The sequence below is a fragment of the Rissa tridactyla genome, chromosome 1 (genome assembly GCF_028500815.1).
Source record: "Rissa tridactyla isolate bRisTri1 chromosome 1, bRisTri1.patW.cur.20221130, whole genome shotgun sequence".
Classification (NCBI taxonomy): Eukaryota; Metazoa; Chordata; class Aves; order Charadriiformes; family Laridae; genus Rissa; species Rissa tridactyla.
In genome coordinates, this window is record NC_071466.1 from 89958395 (window position 1) to 89982146 (window position 23752).

The 23752-nt window shown below is 38.1% G+C and overlaps 1 protein-coding gene across 1 annotated transcript in view; it reads left to right on the plus strand.

The window, feature by feature from the left end:
• PDK3 (pyruvate dehydrogenase kinase 3) overlaps positions 1–23752 on the plus strand; it is a 63663-nt gene that overhangs the window by 21551 nt on the left and 18360 nt on the right. Inside the window, exons 2-5 of the mRNA XM_054194555.1 lie at positions 1350–1491; positions 11871–11942; positions 18040–18224; positions 20349–20438. Coding sequence (XP_054050530.1) covers positions 1350–1491; positions 11871–11942; positions 18040–18224; positions 20349–20438 — 489 coding nt within the window. The remainder of the gene's footprint in view (positions 1–1349; positions 1492–11870; positions 11943–18039; positions 18225–20348; positions 20439–23752) is intronic.

Consider the following 23752-nt stretch of genomic DNA (forward strand, 5'->3'; position numbering starts at 1 on the left):
TTTTCCAGCCCAGAAATTGTAGGGTGAGCTAGTCAGAGAGTCTTTCCTGCGTCCAGTCACAGTTTTCCTGAAGACCTACTGTATACAACGACCTGTGAATAAAAAAGTGTCTGTCCTCTATTGTAGATGAATTGATATCTAATTTAATTGAAGAATTGAACTGTGAAATCATTACTGTGCTTCACAGAAGATAACAATGTAATGTCTTGTTTCCTTTGTCTAATTTGGACAGGGTGTGCGTATTTGTAATTGAAGATGTGAAAATGCAAATAAGTAAAATAGGTGCAAATGTTTGCTGGAGGAACAATAATAGCATTGCTGACACTAACGTAATTTAATGATCCACTGATTGATGATGCCTAAATGAGCGGGGGCGGGGGGAAGAAGGGAAATCCTAATCCTTCCTGCATATTCTCCCAAGCTTATGTTACGGTTTTGGAACTAATCCATCCATGCACGTTACCTATGCAAAGAAGGTGAAAATTCTGCTGTTCAGCTGATTATAATGGGGCTGTGTTAAGAAGTATCACCTTGATTGTGCTGGTTGCACTGTACTTGAGTCTTTCAAATTGCAAATTTCAGTGATTACTTGCCTAGTAGTGCTTTTAACACTTTCTGGTTTGCTTGAACATAATTTATAGCTCTTATATTATGCCTTCACTCCCAAATTTTGAAGGCGGTTGTACTGGTTATCGTCATAAGACATTTGCTGTCTTTCTAGACAAAAGCAGAATACTGACTGTTCATTACAAGTAAAACATGGGTTTATTTTTTTTTTTTTCTTTTAATTTACCTGGACTCTTTAGAAATTAGTTTATGGTGGGGAATTCCCCTGCTTGTGAAACACTGCAAAATACAAAAATCAGGTCAAATCTTCCATCAGTGTCAAATCAGGTCTGATCTTCCATCTGAACTATTTGGACAAGAGTCGTAACATCTCATACTTTCAAATATTTGTAGTTTATAGTATTTTTAGTAGTATTTGTAGTCTGACCATTTTGGGGCCTTATTTCCAGTTAATATAAAGTCCTTGGTATTTTATGATTTTTATTTGTAGGACGAGAGATTTTTCTGTATAGGATTTTTATTTATAGGAGAGAGGATGAGATGATGTGAAATGAGGAAGAATATCAGATAAATGGGGTTAAGCTCTAGGAAGGTAAATGTATAATATGTGTCTTGGGAGTGAAAGGGAAGTGAAGGTGGGTACTGAAAGAAATTATTCTAAAATGGCTTTTATTTCCACAAGTGTTGTGGATTTTTTTAAAATTTTAAAACTTCTAGCACTGGCTAGTCTAAAAATTGATGTGCTGCAACAGACATCTGTTTTTTTTTCTTCCTTTTAACAGGTCGTGACAATGCATGTGAGAAGACTTCGTACATGTTTCTGCGGAAAGAACTTCCTGTGCGACTAGCCAACACCATGAGAGAAGTCAATTTGTTGCCTGATAACTTACTTAACAGGCCCTCAGTTGGGCTAGTACAGAGTTGGTAAGTTTTTAAAATAAAAAAAGTGGATTAAAAAATTAGTGTAAAACTAACACTGTATGTGTCGTTTTTCTTGCAACTCAGCATGAATTGTCTTGAACTGAAGTCTGGTTTCTGCCTAGAATTGTTTATAATGTGTACTTCTTGTCAAATTAAGTTTCACTTTCTTCTGTCTAATGTTAAGTAAATACTCTAATATGGATCTTGGAGATAAGAATTTGTAAGTTAGTCTTGTAAGTTAGTAACAGCATACTGTTGTCTCTCAGATAAGTAGAATCAGTCCATAACTTCCAACAGAGAGCTTTTTTAATATTCCTTACTGTATTGCACCCATGACTGCTTGAAATACTTGTTCTTTCTCCTTACTCTTCCTTTGTCGAAAATGCTGAAAGAAAACTTAAACCTTGTCTGTTCTTCTCATTGATAAATCTTTAAAAACATAACCTGGTATTCAATGGAAGTTATGGAACAGGGCAAAAATCTGGTGTCATCCAGTAAGTAATGTTCTCCATTGTAATAACTAGCATGTATCTGAAGTGTTCAAAGTCCTGTCATTTTTTCCACAGTACTTAACTTATAGCCTACTTGCATGCTCAATGAGGTTTGGAGACTACTATCTAAAAAATTGTTTTTTATGGGGTTTTTGTTGTTTCTCTACCTGCAAATACTTGATCCAAAGAATTTATATAAAAACATATTTGCACTATACAACAAATTTCCCTTTGTGAATAAGAGCTTATCTGTTAGGTGTATAAGTTGTAACTAATGTTGTAGGCTTCTGTTAATTTCAGTCATAGCCCTTGAGCCAAGAAATTCCACATTGACTACTGTGTTTGGTCTCATATTTGTCAAGCTTCAGATTTAGAAAATATAATTTGGATATGTGGTATTGTGTACTTTGGTTTAAACATATTTGTCTATGAAAGGTAATATTAGCTGTCTTGATGACCACTTCAAATGCAGTGATTAAGTGCTTCAAATAAATATGAATGCTGTGGAGCCACACAATAGCAATCGCTTTGTTGTTAAGTGGTAGCTTGCAAGGGTTGAAGGCTTGTATCGCCTGTCTGATGTTACCATAAGCTGTTATATCAAAGGAAGGAATAGATAACATGCAGGCCTTCTAGGCTTTTCTGATCTAGGTGACTTGTGAAGCTGTCTTTAGTGAAACGTGGAAAGATAGGTGAATGAAGAAAAGGAAATAACTTCTCTGTAGTGACTCTACAGCATGATTCTTCTAGTCCAATTATATGTTCTGTGGCATGTGCTTCTGCCCTGCTAACACAGAGTCAAGCAACTTTTGGATCACTTCTGGCCAAGGAACTGAATGGGTGTATAGAGTGGATGCCCCCTTCAGAATTTTTGCTTAGAGGTTGAGGACTCATAGGATGACTTCCATGGCTACAATAGATACTACTGATTTTTTTTCTAATTTTTATTTTTTGAAAAAAAAAAAAAAAGTCTGGAGTGTATCAGAACATATAATGACTGTAAGATACTTGTCCAAATTGTGTATTTTATATGATAATGTGATTTGCACTATCACAGCTGTAGACTGATAGTTCTCTATTTAATGGTCCAAAATGTCAGACTTTAACATCATGGAGAAGTTCAAGTGGACATCCAACACAGAGATAGAAGTCTGAAATCAATGTTTGTCGTAATGTTCTTTTGATTTTGATCCTCAGTTAACTAACAGCTCTTGTGGAAAGGAATATCTTCACTGGGATTATGTAAGAATATTTTTTTGTGCTCTTATGTCAGGAGTAGAGTCATAGAATCACAGAATGGTTCGGGTTGGAAGGGACCTTAAAGATCATCTTGTTCCAACCCCCCTGCCACGGGCAGGGACACCTCCCACTGGACCAGTAACAAAGTACCTGTAGCATGTTTTTTTTCCTGATTATAGGACTTCAAATAACTTATTTCTTATTTTTTTTATTTAGAGTTTTTAAATTGTTTTTTAAACATTTACCTGTAGATTATGAGTCCTAGTGATACACTGATGATAAACCTTGGGAAAAATACAGCTAACTGTATCAGTTAGTTTTATTAATTTCAGTGTGAATGACCTTGAGTATTATGCAGCTATGCTGATAGCAAGTTTTGAAACATAGTTATAATTTCTTAACCTAAATTTTAGACATATCTAGAGAGAGATACATTAACTTTATGCAGTAGAAAAAATAAATATAAATTTAGTTGTGTTCACAAGTTTTGTGAACTTGTAAAATGAAGAAATCTCTTCTTGACAGACTTGTTTCATACTTCAAGAAAATTAATTTCGGGTATATTTTCATGACCCTTTATTTTTACTATGCCATAGGTTGAGGAAGCTTGACAATTTATTAATATGCAAACAAAAAATCTGATGTACGTTTGCCACAAGTGAGCAAAGACATAATTTAATGCATTATTCACCTTAATCTGTTTATTTGCTAACTTTCAGTAATTTTCGTAGTCACCAGCATATTTATGATTTATTTACACTACCACTTTGCACTAGAAGCCTATGTTTTTATGTACTTTTGGTCAGACTCCAAATCAGCTGGAGCTTTAAAATGTGAGTTCCCAGTTTATTCCTTAATGTCAGGATGCCAAAAATACAAAAAGCTCCTAATCTTTAAAGTGAGTTTTATTAAACTTCTTAGAGTAAGGTGGCTCTATAAATAGATTAATTTGGTGGAGTAAGAAAACAAATTAACCCTGCCTACTGTACAGCATGGATCCTTTTCTGTTAGTCCCCTGTCCAGCCAGGCAGTGGCATTTTGGATTGCATTGAATTTAATAGTCCCTTACAGGTCCCTCGGGAAGCAACCTCATCTTGTCATTCTGGAGAATATGCTCCCTGCTGCAGGCAAACCCTGTTCTTTTCCCACTTCTCTAATCCATCTTCATGGTCAGGCTGTAGGCACTTTGCTTCCTGTACCACGCTCTTTGACTGCACTGCGCTGCCTAGCAGATTTTTCAACGGATTGCTTGATTGCTCTCAGGAAAAGGAGCTTTTTTTTCACCTTCCTTTCTGGGTTCCTTAGCCTGATGTGCGCAGCAAAGAAGACAGGCAAAACAACTGTCCTTCCTTTGTGCTACTCACCTGCCCTTTTCTGAATAAAGCTGGCAGTACACAGAGAGTGAACTATGAACAAAAAAAAAAAGTTTTGCATTTCATTTGCGTACCTGTTCAAAGGTAAAACATTAGCTCTGTCCCAGTTTGAGTTTATGACTTTGTTTATGCGTATGTTTTGCATGGAGTAGCAAGGGAAGGAATAAAGTGAATCAAAAATACTAATACAGTTAATATGTTCTGGCTGTCAACTGCGGTGATTCCAAATAACAGACGGATGGACAACCAGAGTGCTAGGGATCAGCAGCTTATTTTCAGTTCTTCAAAATTAGTGGGCAACTTCCTAGTTCCAAAGAAGTGGACCTTTTTTAGGCCAGCTTTCAGAGGGCACTCTAGCTAAAGTGCACCACAGGTAGAACATTGAACATGTGGCAGAATTGCATAATACAGGATATGATCACTGATGTGATGAGAGAAAATAGTTACAATAAAACCTTATAATGGATAATGTCAGAGCTTGTAAAATATCTAAAGTAACTGTGAAGGTTGCACAACATGCTGCTTAGTCATGTCTAAAATTCATATTTTAATTAACCCTGGCCAAATTTCTCTACTTCTCTTTAGTACCTTTCCCTGGAGAAGGCTATAAATTTCCATTTATCTCCTTGGGAAGACCCATGTCATATTTAACCCCAGCTGTGAGAAAAACTCATGGGTTGAGATAAAGACAGTTTAATAGGTAAAGCAAAAGCCGTGCGCGCAAGCAAAGCAAAACAAGGAATTCATTCACTGCTTCCCATGGGCAGGCAGGTGTTCAGACATCTCCAGGGCTCCATCATGCGTAACGGTTACTTGGAAAGACAAACACCTTCACTCCAAATGTCCCCCCCTTTCTTCTTCCCCCAGCTTCATATGCTGAGCATCGCGTCGTATGGTACAGGGTATCCCTTTGGTCAGTTGTGGTCAACTGTGCCGTGTTGACACAACAAGCTGTGTCCCCTCGCAGCTTCTTCTGCACCCCCAGCTTACTCACTGGTGGGGCAGTGTGAGGAACAGAAGAGGCTTTCATGCTGTGTAAGCCCTGCTTAGCAGTAACTGAAACATCCCTGTATTATCAACACTGTTTTCAGCACAAATCCAAACCATAGCCCCGTACCAGCTACTGTGAAGAGAACCCTATCCCAGCCAAACCCAGCACAACCCATTAGAGAAATCAGTACAGTTTGGGGATTGATAATTGTTTTTCTGCTATTTCTTGCATTCAGACTGTGCTAACAAGATTGTGTTACCATGGAGATCAGTTTTATATTTTCCGTGCTTTGGTGTTAGAGAGATTCTAAAGGAAAATCTTAGTGAAATACCCATAGGGAAAAAGCAAAGGTATCTTGCATGAGTTTAAAAAAACAAACAAACAACAAAAAACCCAGTTGCATGACTTTAAAAAAAAAAACAAACAACAAAACCCCCAGGAAAATCTGGAGTTGACATTATGGGCATTTACAGTGATTTCATGTATAAAATGTGCCATTCTAGGATTAGTACACTTGGCAGACTAACAAGAATTCAATCTACCTGGCAGTAATGAACAAAAGAACAAGGCTAAAGGGTGCTTGAAACCAGAGAGCTTGCCCAATGAATTGTAGTGTATTGTGATTAAAAAAATTAAATACCAGAAAGACAACAGATTTTTGAAGGTCATAGGCTCTGATTTCTGCTTTTGATGACTCACTGAAAATAGCAAAATATAACTGATGTTCTCTTTTTTTTTTTTTTGTCTGTGCTGGGTGGCTTTTTCATAGTTTTGTGTTCTGTATAGTTGTATTTGTTTACTGATAATATAGCAAATCATCCATTATTCTGGTACTTTTCTCCTTTATTCTAGCTGGCTGGTAATTTTGTGTGAGTGAAGTGTGTTTAAAACATCACAAAGTCTGGCTTTTCAGTGCCTGATAAATCCCGTAGTTACCACCTTCATTTATCTATATCTACACCCACAATTCAAATTAGGAGAAGATTCAAGGAAATAAATAATTATATGAAAGGGGAATGATCTTTTTTTACGCACACTAGCTGTTACAGGAATGAACTGCATTGCTGACGGCTCACCTTGAGGCAGATTGAACTGTCGGTGGTAGTTAAGACAGTGCTTTGAAATACTTATTACCGCTATCAGAGTTATAAATTTCCTTTTAAACAAGCATTGCTTAATTTCCTTAATTTTGAGCTGTTTGGGAGGGAGTGGGAGGATAAATGTTGTGTCAAAACTGTAAATCACAACCAGATAAAAGAAAAAGATGTACAGTGTTTGCAGCTCCAAGTTGTTATGTGGAGACTGATGCACAGGGTATTATAACATCCTGGTTTTGGTGACATATACTGGTAGGCGTTGGACAGTAGATTAGATTCGATTGACTTAAGGGTACTTTTTTCTAGCTTTATTTAGTTGAGGGATTGGAAGAAATAGTAAAAGTGATGGAAGAAATTTGAATAACTTCGATTTGAAGTTAAGCTTTTCTCTGAGCTGGTCCTTCTGACTTGCTGGATACAGTGCTCGTGCTGATGAACTTCTAACGTAATTTCAATTTACTTTAGAGTCAGAAATAGACATCTAAATATTGTAGCTAATTCTATCTGAAGGAAAAGCATTCCATAGTTTCTCCATCACCACAGAGATTAAAGAGAAATTACTTAAGTACACTTATAAATTTCCTTAGTTTAGAGCATTTAGTTTCTGTAACTTTCCTTTGTTTCAGAAACTCTCAGTTCCTCATTGGTGCTATGTTGAGCCTGCAATGACCTCAGAAGCTGTTCTGATTGTGCTGAAGACTGGTGACCATGTTTGGCAGCTTTTTTCTAGTTGAGACCTGCTTTAGTCTTTTTCTGACCGAGACAGTTTTCTGCACAATTGCTTCCTGCATAGATGAGAGAAACACTTGGCTTGCCCCTGCCTGTTACTCTGGTAAAAGTGCTGATCCTTCAACAAAGGACAAGTGATACTGGATTATTCCAGGGGCAGCAGTGTTAGGAGCAATGTCCCAGTAAGCTAACAGAGTAGAAATCTCAATAGAGCATACCAGTAATGGTGGGCAACCAATCAAATGCACACAGCACAAAAATCAGGTATCGGCTACCTTCAGTACCAGAAATACTCATTGCTGTTTTATTCTTAGGTTCAGCACAGGACTGCTGATGCTTGAGATTTCTGGTAGGAGATCTGTAGTAAAGAGCACCTGCTGTGTTGCTGCTTCTTAAGTGTGGTTGTTGTCCTGAGTCTTCAGAAACAGGACTTCCATAATATACAATGACAGATGGGGGTGAGCAGCTTCCTAATAACCTCCTCTTACTTTGCCATGAGAGAAGCTGTCACTTTTTTCATGACACAGATTTACTGAAGCATCTTTCATATGGGAAGAAGCTGAGAGCTGAGTATTTCCTTCAAGATATTCAGCAAGCTGTCTGGACTGTTGGACCTGAAGAAGGGAAGGTTTGGGTGGGCAGGGGAACAGGATATTATCGGTGTGTATAAATACCTAATGGGAGAGAATGAAGATGAGGGAGCCAGACTCTTTTCAGTAGTGCTCAGTGACAGGACAGGAAGCAGTGAACAGAAATTAAAGCGCGTGAAATTCCATCTGAACGCAATAAAAAACTTTTTTACAGTGAGGGTGATCAAACACCCCAAGAAGGTTCCCCAGTGGGGCTGTGGTGTCCCTTTTGGTGGGGAGATTCAAACCCCAACTGGATGTGGTCCTGGACAACCTGCTCTAGCTGACCCTGTTTGAGCAAGGAGGTTGGACTAGATGATTTCAGGAGATCTCTTCCAACCTAAATGATTCTGTGATTCTGAATTTTCTTGAAGAGTTGGCTTGCAGCCTTGGATGTTCTGGGAGGCAGAAAGGGCTATTGTTGCCTTTATTAAAACGGGGTGTAGAAGAGTGGACTGGGGAAGTAGGGAGAAACAGAGAGTGTGAGGAAAAGAAATGAAGTCCCCCACAAAACAGGGAGGATGACAACAGAAATTAAAGTAGGAAGAGAAAGGATTTCAAACCAGGAGGAATGTTTGAAAGGATGGGGGAGGGGAGCATGAAGAGTAGAGGGGTGGTTGTTGGCAAACTTGCTGACACCTACAGCACTTGGCCCTTTATGTAATATGAGAAACACTTTACAGTGTGGAGGGTGCTTGTGACAGTTCATACCTCCTGGCATGTATTGTGCTATGCCTGTGCTGGAGAAATCACAGCGTTTTGGCCCACTCGTTGATTCAGGTCATGATGACTACCTTGGGTTTCATAGATTTGATGCACATCTGCAGCAGGTTCCAGTTTAAGTTTCTTCTGAGAAGAACCTGGTCTTCTGAGAAGTGCCAGAAGCACTGCAAATATAAGCAACGTAGATTAAGTGAGGGTTATTGGGGGGTTAATTTTAAAACCATATAGCAGGTTTAGATTTGTTTAAAAAAAAAAAAAAAGCTAATGTAGACTTAGTCATTGAGTGGCAAGAGATCAACCTGTATTTAAGGAATAAAATAAGACTCCTTCACAGGAATCCTGCAGGTGTATGCTGGGTAGGCCGTTTTTCTCTGTAGAATCAAAGAAATATTTTGCCTATTTTCCTTTTACCACACAAACGTATTTAAGATAGCAAATATTTAACTGCAATGGAAGATTTAAGCTTTCTTGTTATACTACAACCCACAGCATGAGGGAACCAGTCTGATCTGACAGTGCTGGTCATCTTAAGTCTTTAATTACTGAATGTATTTGCAAGAAAAAGATGCCACATAAATGATACCTGTTTCTCTATTCACAGAAAAAGCCCACAAAGTCCATTTCCTCTTTGAGACAATTATGGATTGAATGTGATATGTTCTTATCACCTATCAAGGAAATGGCGAAGGAGGTAGCAAAGACTGGTGGTGGAGGTGGCAGAGCAAAATTGTACACGGGAATGGGTCTTAAGCATTGCTTCTGCATGACGTTGCCTGGTTTAGCAAGAAGTCAAAACCTCATCTTATTGCCTTCATAGAGCCAAACTGATGATGCCCTGAATTGCCTCAGTGCCCTGTCCACCACTTTCCCATCTTTCATTTTGGAGTTCCTTTGCTGATGCTTTATTAATGTGTTTTGCACACTGTAATTATGGTACATTTTCCTATCCCATGATTAACTTGATTTACCTTGATTCATATGAGGCAGATGATGTTGAAGAACACACAACTCTTAAACAAAAGGAGTGATCATGATCATAATTTGTTACATGTTAAGTCTTGCAGGTAAAGCAGCTGAGTTCAGAGAGTAAAGCAGCTTTTTCCAGTGAGAATTAATAAAAGGGCAGTGCGTGCAAGGACACATTCCCAAAGGAGATTAGTTCTCATTCAGTCTTTCAGAAACTCAGTCCCTCCTCCAGCTGGTGGTCCTGGTGATTCTTCCCCTGCCTCTCTATCCACCACATCACCTGTACTGTCCCTGCATAGTTAGCACTGCTTCACTTGCACTTTTCAGGAACTCATCTTCAGTGTATAGTGGGCTACGGCTCCTTAAATTACTGCCTGTTCCTTGAAGTAACCCCAGGCAATTTCTTGAATTCCTGGGAGTGTGGTGAGATGGTTTTTCCAAACTGGTACTATCTCTTAGCAGTGTAAAAGAACATGTTTTAAAATAAGCAGTACTGGAGACATCAGCTACTTCCCAGACTTGTAACTGACAAACGTTTGGGGGATTTCTGTACTCATTTGTGAGGGCTGCAGGAGGGCAAGAACGCAAAGAGGGACAGGAGCTAGTGTTACTGTGCTGACCATGTTGAAAATGTTGGTCTCCCTGGAGAAATGTCACAGTGACCTGTGGTGGCTGCAACTGAAATGGGGGGTGGAGTAGCAATATGTGGTTCTGGAGGGAGTCATTTAGACAGCAGTGCTGTCTTAAGCTTTGCTGTAGCTTGAAGATGTAGGGTGAAGTTTCATGGCCTGCTTAAGCTGGTCTTAACATAGAACTGCTACCAAAAGAAGTTTTATTGTAATGTGAAGTTGTCCAAGCTTCAGCGGCTGGGGTCAATCTCATAGGCACTGAGTTTATGCGGAGATCATTCTGCTGAGCTGGTCTAATGGGTTGCTGCTACTGAAAGGGGAAAGGCTTGCTCATTTGTTTTGCTTTTTCCTCATGTAGGCTTTATGCTTATCTTTTATCTCTTTTGCTAGCTTCAGCTGGTTAAACCCTTCTTTGAGTTGTTTTCACTTATGAGAATGATTAAAAAGACCAAACAAACTTATCTGGGTGGCTGTTTTGCCGTTGCAGGGAGTTCAGCTGTTGACACACACATGTGATTAGCATTGTTATCATGGTGTGAATGGCAGTGCTTAACCTGGGTGAAGGGAGGGCAAAGGGAGAGAAAATGATAGCTCCTTCTGGTAACATTGAAACCCTATCTTTTACGAGTGTGATTGATACCTTCTGTGATTTACTTCAAGAAATAGGTCCCACTTCTGTAATCTTTAAAGCTACATCTGTACTGCTGAGTGCACCTGCTTCAGGGGGCGATACCTGGTTCTCAGGCCCAGCGGTGTGACGTGGTGGCATTTCTACTGGTGTTGGGCTAGCTTCCAACAGAGCAGGCCATCTGCATTCGTGTTGAGTGGTACTTTGCCTTCAGTCTTCTTTGGGTCGTGTGTGGTATCTTGCTGGCTCTAAGTCTCAGTTAATATCCCATGTGTGCTGAATGTCTGAACTAGGCAAAGCTGTGTTGTGTAAGAGTTGTGTTTTTACAAAACTGAGGGTTGTGTCACATGGCCTGAGGAACAATGTGAGGACATGTGGGAGCGTGTGAAGGGGCATGCTCTTCTGGAGTACTCTGGTAGGACCAGCTTGGTGCAGACGTGTTAGGATGGCTTCTGGGGAGGGTTCCCTGGAGCTTTATTTTGGAAGGAAGGTTGGATTGTTTTCTGAGGAACGTGGGAGCAAACTAACATCTCTACAAAGTAGATGACCAAGAAATCAAGATCTGGGGATGAACTAAGTTACCTGAAATTACAGACCTACTTGAAGAGAGGGTTTGCTCCTGTTAACTTCAGCTTGATTTATGTATCAGTTTTCCTGAATCGTGGACTGTAGGATCATAAACAATACTTTTTAACTCAATATAATATATTGTAGTTGCTTTCTTTCCCTTTGTTGCAGCATCCCATTTCATTTTATCCTCTGCAGAGAACTGTGTACTGTGCTTCTGTTGTTTCAGATGAGGTTATAGTCTTAAGATCAACAAAAATTCAAAAGTAATTTAGGTTTAAGTGTTTTAACTAATACTTTATAATTTTTGCTTATTTCAGGTACATGCAGAGTTTCCTTGAGCTTTTAGAGTATGAAAATAAAAGTCCTGAGGATCCGCATGTTCTGGATGAGTGAGTAATTCGTTTTCTTGTGACAGTTCATTTTAAAATAATCTCTCTCAAAAAAAAAAAGAAGTGGGTTTGTACTGTAGGATAACAGTGATCTTATTTGTAAGGTAGAATTTGTGCGGCAAAGGCCAAAATTGTAATCTGATGCAGAATATAGGAATCTAAGTGCTTTTGAACAATATATTTTACATTTATACAGTCTGATAATTTAAGAAATGGCATGGAATGCTTCCTCCAAGGCTGCATTGAGAAGACAGCATGCATGTGAGACTATACTTGCATATCAAATACTTATGAATAAAATGTTGTTTTAGTATACATTGAGCTTAGTACTCTGTTGTATGTAATGTATATTAACACATTAATACTTTCAGTTTTTTTAGTTTGAAAACATTCAATGTGTCAATCTTGTTTTTATCTAAAAACTTTTTAAATGGACTTCAATTATTGGTGTTCACCTATCTCATTCAATAATATTACTTATGTTTGGAGAAGAAAGGAAAGCTTAGCCAATTTTCTTTATCAATAAAATCACATTAAAATTGTGATTAGAATGTTTCCTGGAAATATGTATGCATAAAAAAGGAAAAAAAAAAAAAAACCACACAAAAAAACCCCACCCCTGTGTTAAGTGAGAACCGGGGGTGCAACATATGCATCAGAGACTTAAAAAACACACACACCCCCTTCCCCCCCAGCACTAAGGTCTATGGTTACTTTGTACCATACAGCAGTCAACTTTGTTTCAGGAGATTACTTCTTGCAGGTTTTTTGCTCTGCTGATTAAGTTTCTTAGGGTGGCTTGCCTTTTAAACTTGAAATTTTTTTTAAGCTCTGAAATCTTGGCTGATCAAACAGTGCTATATAGGAAGTGTTTCATAAAACATCTTGCCATTCAACAAATGCTCTTTTTGTGCAAGATACTTCCTGTGCTGTGCAAAAACGGTGTTTTATCTTCAGTTAGTTTCAGATACATTAACTGCTGTGTTATGTTAGGTTAAGTAGGGGATTTATTAGGTAATGCGTTTTAGATATTGCACTCTGACTGTGGGCATGTTATCTGAGATCCTTACACTTTATTTTTTAAAGTATCAAGCAATACATGCAGGGGAGACTTAAGTGCATGAGTACCAAATTCCCTCCATGGCAGAACTGTAGAAGGAGCCATAAGGATTATATGACTGAGTGAATTGTAGTGCTATTGAACAAGGGGGATGTAACTTTTCTCAGTGCGAGCCCTAAGCTGGAATACTGTCTTCAGTTCTGGGTACTACCTATTAAGAAATTAAAACACACATAGACAATATTGGTGTGAAAGGAACAAGAATTAGAGACTTGGAGAGTTCCACCTCTGAATAATGTTGAAGGCATTTGTTTAGACTGGCAAAAAAAAAATACTGAAGTGTGAGACACTGAAAGTCTGAGTGTGCCAAATATATATATATATATATATATATATAAAATCTCACTTTAATAAAGGATGAGTGGTTCCTTGAAGTGGGGAATTAAAAAATGGCTGATTATTATTAAAGTTGAGATTGTATACAGGGCAAAAAGTACAAATTCTAATATAGTGAGGACAGACTGAAAAAGACCGTTTCAGAAGGCTATAGAGCATCGCATTTTAAAAGCTTTTAAGAATAGATTTAGATAGCTTTCAGTGATGTTCTAGGCATGCTTATTCTGTAATGGATAAATAAGATGAACTTTTCGACTACCTCTAGCTATTACATTTTGTGATTCTATATTTACAGCCTGTTTGCTAATAGGACAAGAATTTCTGTTTGTCACTAGTTTAGCAGTAAGTTTTCCTACTATTTTATACTAAGTTTGGCCTGTGAAAAGGGACAAAAACTGCATTATCTGATTAAAGATCAAATTTATTCTTCTTGGATAGGCTACCTAAGATTAGAAAGTCAGATTTACTTTCCTTCTGTCTGTATGTCATCTGTTCCTAACTTTCTGAAGGTTATGCCAATTAACTGGATACTGAGCTGTAATTAGCTACTATTTTAATAGTAAAGACAAACATCGTCCTTCAGAAATACTCTTAAGTATGTCCATATTTATCTTGTAATAACCCAGCAGATAAATCTACCTTTTTATGAACACTGGGCAAAATCCTTTAAAGGGATTTTTTTGTCTTAGCATTTCTGTGATGAAGCGGTTCAGGGGTGCTTCAGTTTCTTTAGTGCGTTCTATTGGTTAGCAGACCTTACCAAGACTTACTACAACTTTGCCAGATTACTGTCGCTGCCAGTAGTATGGGCCTATGCCAAAAGGTCAGGTTACTTTTGCATTTTTGATAACACAAATATCTTTCCTCAAGCTGCAGACCGGTCCCGTGGAAGTCTTTCCACAGCTCCATCAAACAGTGTGATTGCAGGGTGCTAAGATAAGGTGTCCACACTTTGTAGAGGGTGTAAGCTGGCAGAAGTGTTGGAAATTTCACATAGTGTCAGTATGCATCTGGATAAACACACAGAGGCAGAAGTTGTTTTTCAAAAATTGAAGGGTTTGTAAAATGTGCTGTTCACGTGTACTTTCAAAGAGCACTTACTCCACCACCTATACCCGTGAGTTTCTTTGCTGATTTTTCTTTTTGGGGCACACTTGTGAGAGGGCATGTGTGGGAGTGTCCTGGAACTGAGAGCAACTGAAGTAGTAAGCTAGCAGTACATCTAGAGATAACACACACACACACAAGAAACTTAGTAAACAAGAACTTTCCTTTCTGCAGTACTAAGATTAAAGTACTGATTCTGGTAGCAATTTGAAATAAGTAAGGCAATTTGAAAGGCTGAGGATTTGGGTCTTTTTAGTCTGGAAAAAAGATGACTGAGGGGGGATCTTATCAACGCTTGTAAATACTTAAAGGGTGGGTGTCAGGAGGATGGGGCCAGGGACAGGACAAGAGGTAATGGGCACAAACTTGAGCATAGGAAGTTCCACCTAAACATGAGGAGGAACTTCTTTCCTTTGAGGGTGGCAGAGCACTGGCACAGGCTGCCCAGAGAGGTGGTGGAGTCTCCGTCTCTGGAGACATTCAAAACCCGCCTGGACGCGTTCCTGTGCAACCTGCTCTGGGTGACCCTGCTCTGGCAGGGGGGTTGGGCTAGATGATCTCCAAAGGTCCCTTCCAGCCCTACCATTCTGTGATTCTGTGTAAGTACTGGAGTAGGTTTGATTAAGAGGGTGCCATTTTGTTACTTTGAAGTAATGTGAAGTGCTACTTAGTTTTGCACTTTGAAAGTAGCTATGCTTTCTAGTAGAGAAATCTTTTAGTGTGGGCTTGTTACCTGTCTCTCTGGTTATTCCTAGCTACCAGCTAGTGCCTCTTTTAAAAAGAGCAGCCAATCGAAAAAAAACCCATTGCGTGTTCCATTTAAAAGGATTTTTTTTTCAGTATACTCATCACTTTCTTGTCTTTAATCTTTCAGATAATACTATCCATAAAATAGACATAGCAAAAATTCCATTTGTCTTTATGTTGACTTCTTTTCTTGCACTGTGATGATAGATCAAAACAGAATAATATATATAGTCATTAGGGAGTTAAATAATAACTTGTGTTGTGACGTTCATTAATTGTCTTTGCAGAAGTCTATAGGCTTAATTTATTTAATAGCAATGGTAACGCCTTAAATATTCTTTTGTTAATACAGAAGCCACTGAAGCTTGCTTGACTAAAATAGCTTCATATTAATAACTTCTCATCTGTCAAACCAACTGCATTATTTATTCATTGTGGTTTTGAAAATATGATACACTGAATTTTGGAAAAAAACCCAATAATTGCTAAATAAAATTTTCAGAGCTATTCTGGAGTATTTCTGCCCCCAACTAGTCCCATGAGCATTTTAAAAATTCTTTGATGAGGTCTCCCACAGTTTGAGTACAACAAAAGTTTTGAGTCTTTCATTGGGGGGGGGGGGAGGGGGGCGGGTAGGGAGGGGTTTGTAAGGATTAATTGGTAAGAGTAAGCAAATGTGTTTTGATTTCTGCCCTGCTGCTTTGAAACATGCCTACGTACTTCATGTATTTGGTCCTTTAAAGGCATCTGCTTGATGGAAACACTTCAGTGAACATCTTTGAAGATGGAACAGGAGGCTTGTCATATCTCTATAATAATGAAGAATTCCTTTATCGTGTGTATTTGCACACTCAGCTTCAACTGTGATTTGCTGGTCTGTAGCAGATAAACCTCCTAGCGCTTTGTTTGCCCTTCAGCATGTGTGTTTGAGCACTTTGGTAGCAGGATGTCAGTGAACAGTTTGCCCTGGTGGAGCACATGGGCATCATGTTGTATATATTGTGGATAGTGGAGGTATTGAAAAACAAATAGCAAAGCTGTCAGCAAATAGCAGTTAGTAGAGAGTGTTGACAGTTGTCTTTCAGATGTCATTGTAAGTGTTGCTTCTCAGCTTTGTTTTTAGCTAGCGTCTTGTTGCTCTGAAACAGAGAAGCAGCATGAATACAACTGGGCACTAGTCTTTCTCGAAAACTAACATCAGACCTCAGTGGTTACAGATCACACAGAATCAAGACCTAATAAACATAAAAAGAGCCTACAAACATTTTAAGCATTAAAATATTTTAAGCTGTCCCGTCATCAAGATTGGTAAGTAAGAAAACAGTCATTCTGTACTGTGATATATTTAGGCTGGGGAATTAGGCAGTTAGATTCCCCTTTTCTAGGCAACAAAATAGTGTTGAAAAACTACTGAACTGTTTGTTAATACACAGGCAAAAACTGGTGGTTAGACTGCGGGTGGTGAAAAAACTATTAAAAGTGAATCCTACATTCCTTTAGAGCTGGCAGTATAGGGTGGGAGAAATAATTTTAAAAGCATATCACTTGTTAAGAATGGTACGGTATACTATCAAATGATTGTCTTGGCTAAGTGGTTCTGAAAAGGAAGGAAGCATCTGCTTTAGAAGTGATGATTATTGGTAGTCATTTTTACTTTTCTTAGTCTTAATGTTCTTTCCTTTCTTAGTTGGTGTATATTCTACTTTTGATACAAATAATTAATACATTTCTTTTTTGTGTTCATTATAAACCTACTGAGAATGTTTTGCTGTTGGGGTTGGGTTTTTTTTAAGGATCTGTAGATTTGCAGATACAGGCATAGCTGAATGAGTCTCCAAGCTGTGCTTTCTTTTAAAAGCTGTATTTCACTGTGTGTGCTTCTCTTTTAAACAAGGCCATATAATCATTGCAGTGTCAATTTAATATTAGAGAATGTAGCAGGCTCGAGTAGTAGTGATTTGCCATGTCTTGGCTTTAGAAAATTATTAAAAATTAACATTTCGAGTATGTATGAGTTTGCATGCGTGGAAGAAAAAGGATGAGCCCTTTGAAGATCATAGGTGTTGAGCTGCCTTGGCAGGAGAAACAAAAATCCTCCAAGCTGTTTCAAAGTTAGTGCCCGTTAACAGGCGCTTGGTTAAAAGCGATGGAAGTGTTATCCCGAGGCTTGCCGAGCTACCACGGGAAAGAGCCCGTCCGAGCACGGTTGTATGCGCTCTGCCATCCAGCGGCGGGAAAGGAAACTGAACAGAAGTCACACTGATAATAATTACATGTCCTGATACGCAAACTTACCAGAATAGATGCTGGGCAAAGGAAACGCATTCAAAAGTTACGCTGCGAAAGTTGAGGTGTTGGGAAAGAAAGTATGAAGTGTAAAATTTCTCAGGTTGTTTTTCCTGAGTTTCCTTTCCTATCTTCCAGCTGCCGTTGGTTGCAGAGAATGAGTGTTACCATGGTGCATTCGTTTGCAATAAAAGGAAAACTTTTGCTCTCTGTTAATGGAAAAGACAGATTTAATTTAAAGGAATGATTTGCAGAGGAATAACTTAATTTGAGGCCCTAAATATTTCACAGATTTTGTGAAGAAGTTGACCAAGTAATTTTGTTTAAATAGGTTTGTTTAGGTACCGCTATATTTTTATATTCGCCCTCTGATAATGTTTTGTTGGCTGGGAGGGATAATAAACAGGTAAAAGAGTTTTGCTGGGAGGAGTTGAAAACAGAAGTGAGAGATTGAGTTTAATTATACTTTTAATAATCTGTTTCTAATTTTGTTTCCTCTAGCTTTTTAGATGTTTTAATTAAAGTCAGGAACAGACACAATGATGTGGTTCCAACCATGGCGCAAGGGGTGATTGAATACAAGGAAAAATATGGCTTTGATCCATTCGTTAGCAGTAACATCCAGTATTTTCTAGATAGATTCTACACCAATCGCATCTCTTTCCGTATGCTTATTAACCAACACAGTAAGTAATTGCTTTTTTCATCTTTGAGAACTCATTAGTTACTGCTTGTAAACCTGAAGCCATAGCGTTGCTTTGTTTTTGGTTTTTTTTTTCCATACTCAAGACTAATTCTTAATATTCTGTGCTAATTATGGTAAAAGATATGCTGGCAACTGGTGAATTTGGTACTTTGCAGTTATCAGAAATGAATCCGAAACACCAGTACGCTTTCTTCTGTAATTGTCAGTCTTTGTCAGCGTGGCTATCGCTTTTTAATCTTGTTGGCAGAGACAGCTTGCGTAGTGATACATGAAGTATTTTTAGATAGTAGTAGAGTAGCTGTATCTTTCTGCTCACAAATCTCTCAATATAGTTTGTACAGCTCACATTTATTTCCTAATGAAATGCAAGGATGCCATAAGTTTTGAATATATTATGCACAGTATGTCTTCTTATTGTTGATTTTTCAGCAAGCTATCTAAACTTTCTTGCCTTCTGAATAGGTTGAGTATTTCTAACTTCAGTTATAAATTATGTCCCTTGTCACTCTCTACTTCCTATTCCCTATTTATGAATAAATGCTAGAATTAGTCATCCTTTGTTATTAGCTTCTGTGTCGTTTTTTGTTACTAATAAATTTACTTTTTTATATTCATATTACAGAGTGAAAGGAGTTATTTGCACAGCTCCTATTAACCACTATGTGCAACCGTGCAGAAAGTGATCTGTATAAAGTTAAGGACAATTTTGTGATCTCTTTTAGTGTATCTTGTACCTTTTTAGCTCTAAGCTTCATTCTATGCCCGGTATTTTGCTTTTATGAGCTCTTAGAAATTGTAGTACACCACAGACAACACAGGTGCTAGAGTACTGTAGTGTAAGGTATTTTATTACAAGTTATGTGTCTTTCCAGTAAGTTTTTGTGTGACTAGCAAATACCTTGCTGTGTGTATACAAATAACTTTCATGTGTCAAACCATACAAAATGAGATAAATGTGCAGCTTCTTCTTTACTTGAACTTGGGCAGGCAAATGACAGACAGAAAATCAAGTTAAGTTAAAAGGTTATCATTGAAGAGTTCTAGCAATAAGTAAAAACGTTGTTCTAATAGAATTCTTGGGCCGAGTGTTAGCAAAATTTGCAGTAGTTCTAAAATATTAAACTAACTGTATTGAACTGAAGTGGAAGTGTCTTGTAGATGCTGTTATTTAACTGATTGAAACTTAAAACTGCTTGTAGATGCTTAAACTTGTACAATTTCTCTATGCTAAGCAATGTTAGTGATCCGTCCATGACGGTAAATATTAAGCTTGAAGCACTGATGAAAAAGACCATTGGAAAGCAGAATGCAGAAACAGGCTTTTGTTTAGTTTGCATTTCTGTTTCATACGCTGTTGACAGACTGTTTCTTACAGTGCAAGCTGCAGTGTGCCAGTGTATTAGCTCACCATGACCAGAATAGGAAAAACTTTCAGAGCTTGTCTTTTGCTCACCCTCATACTATATCTGTTTCATATCAGAGATGACTAACTTGCTAAAATAGCAGAAAATCACTTCTGCAAAAAAGTGTAAAACCTTTCTACCTTGAGAGCTAAACTCTTGGGGAAGGATCTGGTGAGCGCCAGACCCTTGTGCAAAGGAGGGAGTGGGGAGCACACTGCTGACAGTCAGGGAGAAAGTCGAGTGAGACCTCTGTGCCAGCTGTGAAATTGCAGCTCAGGTGAGTGTAAAAGGCTTTTAATGCTGTCTTGCAGCTCCTCAGTCCTTTTTACTATAATGTTGCATTGTTGTGAGTGCTGCTGTTCTGAAATAATAGTATGAATGAAGCATTTGATGCTTTAGTTTTATCTAATTTTTAATAGTCCACTTTGAAATGTAGGTTTTCATCTTAACCCGCCCACACCACTATTTCTGTATTAACTAGTCTTAGCTATTAAAAAAAATGAAAAAGAGGGGGGCTTATAAAGAAAAAGGAGGAGGAGGGAGGCAGTTAGTCTTCCTAAATGAGAATTCTGGCAATTCGCTAGAGAATCTTTTTACAAAATGATGTGTTATCCACTAAATTTCAGATACTGTCAGATTTAAACTTTCTGGGCTGCCTCAAGTGTAATAGATAACTTACTGCCATTTATTTTTCCTTTTAGCACTTCTTTTTGGTGGAGATATTAATCCTGCTCATCCCAAACATATTGGAAGTATTGATCCTAATTGTAATGTGGCAGAGGTGGTTAAAGGTAAGATGAAGCTAATATTTTTGTTGATTAAAAAACCCCCCACAACTTAGAATATATGTAAATGTGTTTTTGAGATACAGAAGACTGAAGGTCATTTAAATTCATTTAATAAAATAAAAAGAAGAAGAAATGGAAGTTCTGCAGTTGCTTACAATAAAGCCGTGGACTTATTGAGGCTTTTTAATGTCTTCATTATTGGGAATGGAGAAATTTTTGGTATGTTAACAGAACTAAGAAAACAATTGAATTTTTTAATAACTTTAATCTGACCTTTTCAATATCAGATTAAGTATATAAATGTTTTGATAAACTTTAGATGTTTTTTTTCCCTGGAACGCTTAGAAGCAGGTTCTCGTGTATTCCTCTTCTATATGATGCTAGTACTAAAGAAAATTGAGAGTAAATGAAACTTTCCAATTCGTTTAGTTAGGCTTTTTCAGTAAAATGTCCTCAGGTATACCAATATTGCAATAAAACTCCCCATTACTATGTGCATCTGATCATATCACAGCCCATTCTCTCTTATACAGAAGACGTGTGTGATGGTTGTACCTGAATAATCCGGCATGGCTGCATTGGAACTCCTGTTTGCTTAATGCTGTGAATGCTCATATGCTTTCAGAATGTTAGCAAGTAGGCATGAGGCAATGCTGTCTGCTTCAAGAACTTGTGTGTTGAAGGTTCATACTCTGGGTGTATCTATTTACAAATACAGGTCTTGCTGTAGGAGTGAATTCCGCCTTCTGTCCTTCACTGCTGTTTGTGCAGCTGCAAGAGGGGAAGAATGTGTTTTTTTCCCCTTCACTTTCAGCCTTTGGTGAAGTTAGGAGGGAAACCTTTGTTATGTTAGATTTTGACCTGCGTGACGGCTTGCTTTGTAGTGTAGATCCTTTTTACTGTTTATGAAGGCTTCTTGCTTTCTAGCTCTTTTTGTCTCTAAGGTGGCCTTTTTTCAGCAGGTTTCTTTTCTTTTGATCTTACTCCACTTTGACCTCAGCATTGTATATGTTACAGTTGTGTTGTTCATTTACATACTCATTCTAATAGCAATGTTTGCATCTATTTTGATCATCAAATTTGTAGCTGCTGCCTTGGACAGAGGAGTGCATATTGTCAGAAGGTGCTCAGTCCAGTTTTCAAGCCAGTAGCTAAAATAGATCTTCCATATCTGAAGAAATAATCACTAACAAAACAAGGGCATTGTAAACAGTATCCAGTGTTGTCTTCCAAAGAAATGAAATGTCCTTGAAGACAAAGCCTGTCTAGAGTCAAGGTGATTGAGGCCATTTCCTTGTAGAATTGGTGGAGGGCTTAATTTACATTCTGTATGTTGTGCTAGCTCCAAAGTGTTCTAGTTCACAGGCGGCATTCCGAGCAGTTTGTCAAAGTTAAGATGTTGATTTTGGCACTGTGTGTGGCAGCTACAAGCTCTGTATGCCCTTCAAACATTGAACAAATAATTTAAACAGACGCTTCTTCAAGCAGCTCCACCAAGTGTTGTGTCTGTAACTGTCTGAGGTGGGTCTCTGTGTCTCACTGGCTGTCCTACAATAAGATTTTTGGGCTGACAGCAAATCCAGGCTTATTCTTGGAACTGGAATTTTAGATGTACTGATAGATCCTTCATTCTTGTTGCTACTTACCTCCAGCCACAGCGTGAAGAGTGCTTTGAACTTTGCAGTCTTGCTTACAGTCTTAGGACTCAGCCAGAGTTGGCTTTCAGAGGAAGGTAAAATGTAAGACTGCACTCAGACTCTGACACGGCTTTGCTCAGGGCTGGATATTTTACTGGATCATGAAGTGATAGTGCCTTCCTATTCATCTCAAGGGTGTTAGGGTGGCTACTTCTTGAAAAAGGATGAAAGCTCTACCTTAAATTTAAGGAGGCTAAATGGATTTATTCAGAGCCTCTGTTCTCTCAAGATTTGCATAGTGGCTGTGTCTGCTCCACATCCATGTATTGAGGGCATTTGGTTTATTCCCGTGCAATTATTGATCTGCTTTTCAGAGGCCACGAAGTTTTTCTCCTCAATAGAAATCCAACTCCTGCCCCCTGAATCCATATCTAATTTTCATTTCTATGATGGTGAAACTCTTTGAAATGTGCTAACTTATTCCTTTCTCCATGTAGATGGCCTTATGGTCATACTAGCCACATTGCTATCTTCGGCTTTTGATGACTGAGTCAAGATTGTGGCTGTGCTTCTTATGCCCCTTTTTTTCTAGGGCATAGAAAGGATTACTCCCAAGGCCATCAGAAGTTCTGAGATGATCTTAGAATATTGTGTAAGTGTAGGTATTCCTGCATCTTTCTTTTTTTTGAAAATTACGCACATCCCATGCTGACGTTCTCTTTACAGGTCGGATATTAAATGGAATTTTGATCTTTTTACTAGGGCATGTTTTATTGTGCTGATGATAGAACCCTTTTAGAAAGTTTTTGGAGCTGACCATCTCGTCACAAAAGATTCCTACTGGATAGCTCAATCAGTGAAACGTTCCTGGGACCTTGATCAAGAGCATTTCTAGTGTTGATTAGCTCCATTTTAATAGACCTTAAGCAGCATTTGTGTCAGCCTTGTGTGATATCAGAACAACTGATATAAACTTTTTTCAGATAACAGGGCATGTTATAGATTATTTCTGTAGACATCTTGAAGGAGAACAACTAAAGGTAACCAGCCCTTTCTGGGGACTAGTGATTTTACTTTCTTTGTGCTTTTCACATAGCTCTTGAATCTTCACAGTGACTGTTTTGTTTTGTAGTGTCACTTTGGACAGGAGGAAGAAGATACATGTAGGGGAAGGTCAAATGCCATTGTTATGGTATCTTAGCGAATTTCTCTCTGTCTGCAGAACTACCTATCTGTTTTTGTGCTTACTCTTAGCCCACACTTATTATGAGGAAGTCACTTTTGTTGAGGTAGCTTAAGCAATGTAGTCAGAACATCTTTGAGTTTGTGGTTTCTCTTTAAGCTAATGCTTGCTGCTTGTCTCTAAAATATTTTTGCAAGTTGAGGTACCAGTGAATATTTAGAACCACTAAGAACTCTTTCGAACAAAAGATGACGTAAAACTTTTTTGCTGTATTTTGACGATACATAAAGCCTGATTTGGATTTTGGGGAGGGTTTCTGTTGTTTTTTGTTGTAGGAAAGAGTAAAGAATCTTAAAGAATTCATCTTTCCCTAAAAAAAGACCTTGAAAATCAAGAATTGTGAACAGTATTGTGTTTGGAAAAACTGAATTTATGGTTGCAATGTCATCCTTGTTTTTTTCCATCTCAAATAAAAAAAAAAACAACCCAAAACATTA